Source organism: Monopterus albus, unplaced genomic scaffold, assembly GCF_001952655.1.
Source record: "Monopterus albus unplaced genomic scaffold, M_albus_1.0 scaffold256.1, whole genome shotgun sequence".
In the NCBI taxonomy this organism is placed as follows: Eukaryota; Metazoa; Chordata; class Actinopteri; order Synbranchiformes; family Synbranchidae; genus Monopterus; species Monopterus albus.
Genome location: NW_018128136.1, coordinates 549,188 through 557,127, shown reverse-complemented (window position 1 = coordinate 557,127; position 7,940 = coordinate 549,188). Strand labels below are relative to the sequence as shown.

Genomic DNA, 7,940 nt, shown 5'->3' with positions numbered 1-7,940 from the left:
CCCTAATTAGTTCAGACAATGATGGGATTAGTTATTTTCCAGTCACTTCACTTTGTCTCCCTGACCTTTGGCCATTCTGTCTCTGTACAGCGTCCCCTTCTTGTCTCCACAGGTCACAGGCAGCTGGGATCTCTCTCCTTTCTTCAAGGGAGAAGCTGGGAAATTCAAACATATATTTAAGGTTCTTTGTTCTGATTCAGATGTTCTGCTCATTTAGCATCTTGTTTTTGACACAAAGCATCACCAGCTACAGCGTAAAAACCTGCCCTGTTATTTATACTGACTGATAAGAGTGATGGTTCACTTTGGAGCTATTATGTTATATTTAGTCATATTTACAGAAGTAAAGCAGGTGGCTTACAGATGGTTATGTTCTTGGGCTTTTTCCTCTGACCTGGATTCAGCTGAGATGATGGACCAGGCTGTTCCTCCTCATCACTGCACACAGTCTTCTTTCTCTTCGTCACTGGCCTCTCCTCTTCCTTCACATGTGAAATGAAATGTGTCATTTTCAGCACTTTTAATTTTTGAAAGGGAGTAAAGGAACGAAGGAGCAGCTACAGTGAGCTGGTGGCAACAGGCCACACACATCTGAAGTGAAATAGCCTACTACAGTAGCACAACGTCAATGCTTCATCATCTCAGCAGAAAGCATCCACTCTATGCGTCCAGAGTGGAGCCAACAGAAGCCGGTAACGTTAATGTAGTGTAAATCAGCTGCAATGAAAGCTAGTAAAGGATGTATGTTTATTACGTATATTACTTTATGTAAAGGCTGGTTAACTGCCAATTCGTATTAAAAACAACAATAATTCAGATTTTAAAGCTGATGTAATAATATTTTGACTATAAACAGTATGTGAAAGTAGGTCAATGCAACTTTGATTTCACAGGAATGAAGTGGAATCCAGTTTTCCTTAAGACATCTGTACCTGAGGAGTTAAATGCAGCTTTTATTAGCATAGTCCTTATACGAAGCATTCTGGTGGTTGTTTAGATTATTTAAAATAAATGCATAACGTCCCACCCCAGTTCCTCACCTTGTAGCCGCCTTCTGGGAGCAGGTCGTAATCCCTGAGCAGGCGGAGGAAGGTTTGCGGGTTCTCCATGCGGGATATTTGATTTTTGCGTTGGCGGAGAAACTGCAGCAGCTTCTTAGCTTTCAGGAAACCTAACGGGTCCATCAGTGGTTGGTGTGTAATAAAAACCGGCCAGCGAGATCACAGCTGCTCCAAATGCGTAGGCTCCCAGTTTAGGCCCCAGAAGCCAGTTGAGCAAAGTCAAACCACTAATGAGCGACAAGATGTTTACAGTATTAGGCCTAAGTCAGAAACCAAAAACATCAACAAATGTCAGATTTACACACGGGTGGAAGGTCCCTCCATGCCTGAGCGGAGTTTCTCTTGTTAATCCCGCAAAGTTTTTATCAGTTCATCACCCTCCAGTGACGCTTGGAAAGCGAAAGTAACTATTTTTCCTTGGTGAGTCACAGCTGCGGTTTTCCTCCTGGATCCCGAGTCCAGAGACATCGCACAGACTCACCCAGGGAGGGATTCACATATAAGATAGTGTTTCACTAATTTTAGCACAATTCACTGTGCTCATTGGCGCAAGTGTATGGTTTAATACCAAGACTCTTTGTTCTACTGAAAAAGTCTCTGTGCACCTTTTACATTAAATCTCATTTTGCATGATTTTGTGACATCATGGTGCGGTGTCTTGTGTCCAGTTTTTAAGGAACTGAAAAGAAAAACTATTGGTACGTCACATATCTGTGGGTTATTCAACAACAGATAACAAGGAGCTGTCATTTTAGTAATATTTTAACTAGGGTTTTGGGGGAAACAATAAGACAAATTAGAGCAGAGTATGACTTTGGAACATGTCAGGAGGGGATCTTTAGGTTTAAATGGTCTCAACATTATCCCTTCATGACTGAAGTTAATCATCTCGATTGACGTTTTACGTTCATGGAGCAGGCGATCCAGATGTTTTATGGAGTCAGTATACTTTGAACTGATCATCAAACCTTTTTATATAATCATAATCATCTTTATTTGGACAAGTATGTCACACACAAGGAATTTGTTTCAATCAGCACCTCCAAGTCAGAGGCCATGGTTCTCAGTTGGAAAAGGGTGGCTTGTTCCCTTCAGGTTGGTGGAGAGTTCCTGCCTCAAGTGGAGAAGTTCAAGTATCTTGGGGTCTTGTTCACGAGTGAGGGAAGGATGGAACCGGAGATTGACAGGCGGATCGGTGCAGCTTCTGTAGTAATGTGGTCGATGTACCGGTCCATTGTGGTGAAGAAGGAGCTGAGCTGTAAGGCGAAGCTCTGGATTTACTGGTCAATCTACGTTCTGACTCTCACCTGTGGTCATGAACTTTGGGTCATGACTGAAATGGCAAGATTCTGGATACAGGGGGCCGAAATGAGCTTCCTCCGCAGGGTGGCTGGACTGGATATTACGTTAAATGCTCATATTCACACTTGAATAGCCTACACACAAATCTTTTGGCACCTGTTAGGATGCCTCACTTCCTTCTACTGTGTCAAAACATTATGCATACATGAGATGGAAGTATAATTTATTGAGTTTCCTTTTCCTCAGTCAGTTTGTTGATCAGGTCATTGTAAATGACGTCGTTGTGCTGATCCTGACAGGCCTGCACCACCTTCAGGATGGTGGCGAGGCGCCGGTCCAGAGCAGACAGGTGTGGTTCAGAGAGAAGGGGGGCCACAGCTGCCAGAGGATCCTGGGCCAGAGACTCCCGCATCCCGTCACTCAGACGGAAGCCAGGGAGGGACAAGAGGCGCAGGCGGAGGAGGGTGGAGCGACGGATCCTGTGAAAAGAAATGCACCAGGGTAGAGGAGGAGATCCTAAAGGGGCTTCCAGATGGGTCCTTTAGTAACTTTCTGGCAGTTTGTTTCTCCCTTCGCTTTTAAGTGTGCAAGTCACTTTGTGTTGTCGTGTTTTACCTGCAACACTGTTGCAAAGCAGCTAGAATGGACGGCTCATCCCGAGTGTGACGCCCAAACCTGGAAGACATCAGCTGCATTTAAGTCGTGAGAAGCAACAAAACCCCAATGTGACCACAACGATTAACACCTGAAACAGATGCTGTCATTGGCTGCTGTGTAGAATCTTGTGTTGCATGTTTGTCTGACAGGCAGGAGCTGTTTCAGTGTAGCTGTTACTTCTACTGTAACAATATCTTCAAGTTGAACTGACAGATGTTCACTGCCCTCACCCCCGTCCGTTATCCAGATGCAGCAGGAAAGTCTCGTTGCCAAACTTCTCGAACGTCTCGTAGTGATGTCTGTCCATGTTGCCTTCGAATAAAAATCATCCATGTTTCATGGGATTAAACATTATTTAAAAACTATAATGGCACATATTTCTAAATAATGTCTAGAACTGGAAATTCATGAGAACATCAAGACTGTATTTAAATGATAATATCTAAGTCTCGCTTGTTAATTTAGCAGTTTTTACATTTGCTGTTGTCACGGATATATTTTGGATGCTTCCCCTCTATAAGCAGAAAGGGAGGAAGTTTTACACCGCATGTACGTTTCAGACTGACTGATGGCCAGTTTTGAGATTGAGGTGCTGAGACTGACCCATGAGGAAGTCCAGCACAGCCATGTCGATGAGATCCACCAGTCTGGTGCCGTGGCTGTACGGAGGCGTCTGCTTCACCTTGTCGCAGTAGGACGGGTCCTTCTCCCACCTGGAAACAGTGACACTCAGTGAGGTAGAACAGGAGGAAATGAACTTTGGCCATAAGTATATCTATGTTGAAATGAATGTAAAAAGGTTTAGTCTTAATGGACTAGTGGACTGGGGCCACTGCATAAAATGTATTTGAATTCTGACTTTAATCTCTGAATTCCAAGAAAAAGTCAGAATTCAAATACATTTTATGCAGTGGCCCCAGTCCTCTTCTGTATAAAGCAGTCAAACATTAAGACTAAACCTTTTTACATTCATTTCAACATGGATATACTTATGGCCAAAGTTCATTTCCTCCTGTTCTACCTCACTGAGTGTCACTGGTGATGCTGCTCATACTAGACATCCATACTTCCTCTCTATGGAAGTTTTTATCCTTCTGTGACCAGACGCAAGACAATCAGGTCCAAATTTAGGTCAGGTCAAGTCGGTGACAATTCTATGTATTGCCATCAACATTGATGACACTGACAAATGCTAAGGTTGCTGCAGTTCCATGTTGTGACCACTGGATGGCAGTGCACACTCAGGATTTCACATACACTTCCCTGACATGTAAACCCTACCAGCATTAAGTACCAGTTAAAACTTTAGTGGTTACCTAATGGTGACCATTAGAAAAACAAAGTAATTATGAAATAACCCCACTATGATTTGTGACACATTTCATTTAACTTGAGATAGAGATGAGCCTGCTTCATCGATACAGACTCTGTACCCACGGTGCAAGCTTGGAGCGGCTGTAGGATCGTCTCCATGGCGACCTCCAGGACCTGCGGGGAGCGAGGCTGAGGTCCGTTAGCATGGCAGCCAGGGAAACCTCCAGTGCATGTGGCTGACCGCACACGGGGTGCTCTGTTGAACAGTAGTACTCACACTGGCCATAGAAACAGACGTTACCCACTACAGTGCCACACAGAGACAGGCCGAGTGTTAGTACAGAACAGGCACTGCTGTGTGCAGGTGCACATGCTGCAAGAAATGTATGCAAACAAGGATACAGTCCACATGCACTCTCATACCAGGGGAAGTGAAGAAGGTCCTAGACAGTCTGGGGTCAGTGGTGATCTCTCTGATCTCTGCGGTGACATTGATGAGTCGGCCGACCACTGGAGGAATCCTGTTGAAGCCCAGCAGCCTGAGATGGAGACAGGACAAGGTAGTAAACCACAGTAATGAGAAAAACAGACAGAAAATGAGAGTGTGTGTGTGAATGGTCTGTCTGCTCCGCACAACACCTGTGAACAACCATCTGTACCTGTCGAGGTGAAAGGCAGCGATCTCTGCATTGTGTCTCTCAAAGTCTGAGAAGTAGAAGAGGTTTACATCCGTCTCTGCATCTCGGGACTGTCTGTGCAACGAAAACACACATGGACACACAAATGCACCGTCTTATAAAACTAAACATGGTCAAAGCGGGTCTGTTGGTCTGAACGTCACCAGTCAGCGAGTAGCAGAGCACTGTGGTCCTACTTCATGGGTTTGAGCAGAGCTTGTCCATAGTTTGGGAACGACAGGAGCAGTTTGAGCTGGGTGCCGCCTGTCTTCTGAACTGGAAGAAAGGGGACATGTAGAGCACATCAATAATGCAAACTGATATACTCACATTATATTATTTATAATCCATCATAAGAAACACCTATTGTATCATACGCAGATTCAAGCACTATCAGGCTCTGCCTGCACAGAACACATTTATTAGTACCATCAATTTATTGCTATCTGTTGTACATCTGGGTGTTTACACTGGATTTTTATGATCGCTCTTCACTTCTTGCTCATTTTGTATGTAAGCACCAGTGCTTGTAAACACTGTAAATGGTTTAAAAAGTTGGGGTTCAGCCCAGTACACACGCCTCCTCTCTGCTCTCCCACCTCCTTCAAACTAAAAGTGGCTCATCAAACAGTTTGCTGAATCCTTTTTGCCTTTCATTTCCATACATCATCGTGTGCCTGTAAGGATTTGTCATCTTATGTGTGTTTGAGTACGTAGACATGTTCCTCACCTGCTCTACGTGTGAACTTTGGCACAGTTTACTGTGAAACCTTCAGTGAACAGCCCGCACTGCCTCTGGCTCTCTCATAGCCTTTTTATATGAAGGGATTAAACTCAGAATGAGAACACAGCATGCAGTGACTTTATAACTGTGTTTAATCAAGAGGAATCTGAATGATCAGTCAAATTAAAGTGTAGGACCTCTGGGACAATTCAGATTAAACACTGGGTCAGTTTCTTGATTCGGTCTTGGCGTACTGAGCAAAGCAGCTCTCAGAAATACCTGACTGTAGTCAAAGCCTGCATCCAGAGCTTTCATATGGGAAAAGATTTGTTCCTGTCACATGTGTGGGTTGTGCATGTGTTGGCAGAATATGTATATGTAGCATAAAATCAGCAGTATGTTTTCTATTTTATCACACACACATGTGCCAGGATTTGAGGAACAAAGATACAGTAAAAGGGAGCGTGAGTAAATCTGTGGTAATGCTCCATCTTCATCACCGTGTGTTTCATGCAGCGCTACGTCTTCGCCTGTGGTGTCTGTGGTGTCTTTCCCTGCCCCCCAACCCCACTTTTGCTCACCAGCCCCGAGGATACGCTGTGTTGCCAGGTACTGAGTCAGCTGGGCCAGGTTGGGATCCTTCCTGTTGTACAGCTCCCAGCGCGAGATGCCCAGGTGGAACCGCAGCCAGGGAGGATGGGTCTCCATGTCGCTCGTCCAGGTGAGTTTGTCGTAGCCTTCCTCCTGACTGGAACTCTGCCTTAAGGCGAGGAAGAGGAGGTGATACACAGTCAGACTAAAGCTTAGAGATTTGGTTTCAGGTTGACTTTTAGATATTACACAAACTGGTAGTGTGTGTAATGAGGAATATACATTAAAGTTCCACTGCAGCTGAGATATTGGTCAAACAGTAAATTTAAATATTGGAGTTAAAAATTAAAGACAGTGCCAGAGGAAAAGTCAGGGGATCACCAGAGTCAGTAGGCTTCATCCTCTGGGCACCCTGAACCCTGAACGTCATGCAAATCTGTCCAGCTGTTGCTGACCTATTACAGTCTTGACCAAAGTGGTGGCGCAACCGACACTGCTGTGCACGGCTGCTAGTTTGGCTGAAAACAGGCTCACCACAACTTCCACAACATCAGAGGATTTTTTCAGATTTTGATGCAAGAATTTAGTGAATCCCAAACTTTTCAAACTTGTGAATAACTTCTTCTTCACAAACCAGAGTTAATGGATCATCTAGAGAACGTTTAACAGAGATGCAGGGTGTCTTTTCCAGAGCACTTGTTGTTTTTACTTTACATAAAGACTGATGGATCTTCTCCCTCTGTGTCACTCACCACTGACTGTCACTGGTGTCTTCCCTCTCCTCTTCCTCACTTCCTGAATCCTTTGCATCTTCATTTGTCTTCACCCTCAGCAGCCAATCATCTTCTTGCAGCTCTGGGTATGGCAGGTTGTACAGCGGGTGTTTGAACAATGCCTCTAACTTAGAACGACCCTCAGGAATCACTTTTCCAGCTCCGATCAGTTTCCTTTCCCCCTCAGGGGCCTCGCTTGGTGAGTGTTTCCCCCTCTGCTGTAATGTGTTGGCATCCAGTTTGTGGTGCTCCTCATTCTGGGGGCTCACTGCAGGTTTATGTGAGGAGGAGGCATCTGAAGAAGAGGAGGAGTGGAGCACAGACCGACGGTGCTGGGTGTCGGTTCTTGGTATGAATGCAGAGGAGGAAGAGGAGGAGGTGGGAAGGACGCAGGCTGTCTGGAGGACAGAGAGACAAAAAATTGCCAGAAGGAGATGGAGAGCGAGGGACAAACACGCCACAGTCAGATAGATGGCGCGAGTGGATCGGCCCAGGTTCTGCCTTACCATGCTGGAGGAAAGAGACGCAACAACAGAGGGATATTTAAAATCCAAACAGAATGTGGAGCCAACACTTCAACGCTGATCATGGTGAAACACTTTCACTTACACACACATCCACGACTGGACAAATCAGGAAAAACACCACATAAACCTTCACTATAGGGTAACTAATATACAGGTGGCTACATTAAGGTTTGTGCCAGTTAACAGTATGTCACCTTTAAAAGGCGCCTGGTGCACAAATACATGATGCAACCAATGGTGTGCTGGTCACAGGAGGCGCAGCTAAAGGTGTGAAGTTTTCTTCTAAACAAACAGGTTCCTGCCGTTTTTCAGTG

The 7,940-nt window shown here is 45.0% G+C and overlaps 2 protein-coding genes across 2 annotated transcripts in view; both read right to left on the bottom strand.

Moving 5' to 3' along the window:
• Positions 1 to 1,590, bottom strand: part of LOC109972438 (sp110 nuclear body protein-like) — a gene marked incomplete at its 3' end in the record, with an annotated part of 12,833 nt that extends 11,243 nt beyond the window's left edge. Inside the window, exons 1-3 of the mRNA XM_020621271.1 lie at positions 1,041 to 1,590; positions 362 to 482; positions 52 to 155 (exon numbers count right to left, since the gene is read on the bottom strand). Of these exons, the coding sequence (XP_020476927.1) occupies positions 52 to 155; positions 362 to 482; positions 1,041 to 1,184 (369 nt within the window). The remainder of the gene's footprint in view (positions 1 to 51; positions 156 to 361; positions 483 to 1,040) is intronic.
• Positions 1,591 to 2,327: 737 nt separating this feature from the next.
• On the bottom strand, positions 2,328 to 7,609 carry LOC109972429 (extracellular serine/threonine protein kinase FAM20C-like). Its single transcript, XM_020621260.1, has 10 exons — positions 7,079 to 7,609; positions 6,317 to 6,495; positions 5,209 to 5,287; positions 4,994 to 5,086; positions 4,758 to 4,873; positions 4,458 to 4,638; positions 3,624 to 3,733; positions 3,251 to 3,332; positions 2,979 to 3,038; positions 2,328 to 2,842 (listed from the first exon to the last, which is right to left on the bottom strand). The coding sequence occupies exons 1-10, from the start codon at positions 7,606 to 7,608 to the stop codon at positions 2,587 to 2,589; spliced, it is 1,686 nt and encodes a 561-aa protein (XP_020476916.1). The 5' UTR covers position 7,609; the 3' UTR covers positions 2,328 to 2,586.
• Positions 7,610 to 7,940: the final 331 nt, after the last annotated feature.

What these genes read in the sequence shown, in the direction of transcription:
- LOC109972429 (XM_020621260.1), bottom strand. Translation starts at nt 7,608, where the DNA reads ATGGTAAGGCAGAACCTGGGCCGATCCACTCGCGCCATCTATCTGACT. An exon ending in ACAGCGTATCCTCGGGGCTG is followed by an intron (nt 5,288 to 6,316) that starts GTGAGCAAAAGT and finishes CCTTTCTTCCAG; the next exon opens with TTCAGAAGACAGGCGGCACC. An exon ending in AGCCGCTCCAAGCTTGCACC is followed by an intron (nt 3,734 to 4,457) that starts GTGGGTACAGAG and finishes CACTGTTTCCAG; the next exon opens with GTGGGAGAAGGACCCGTCCT.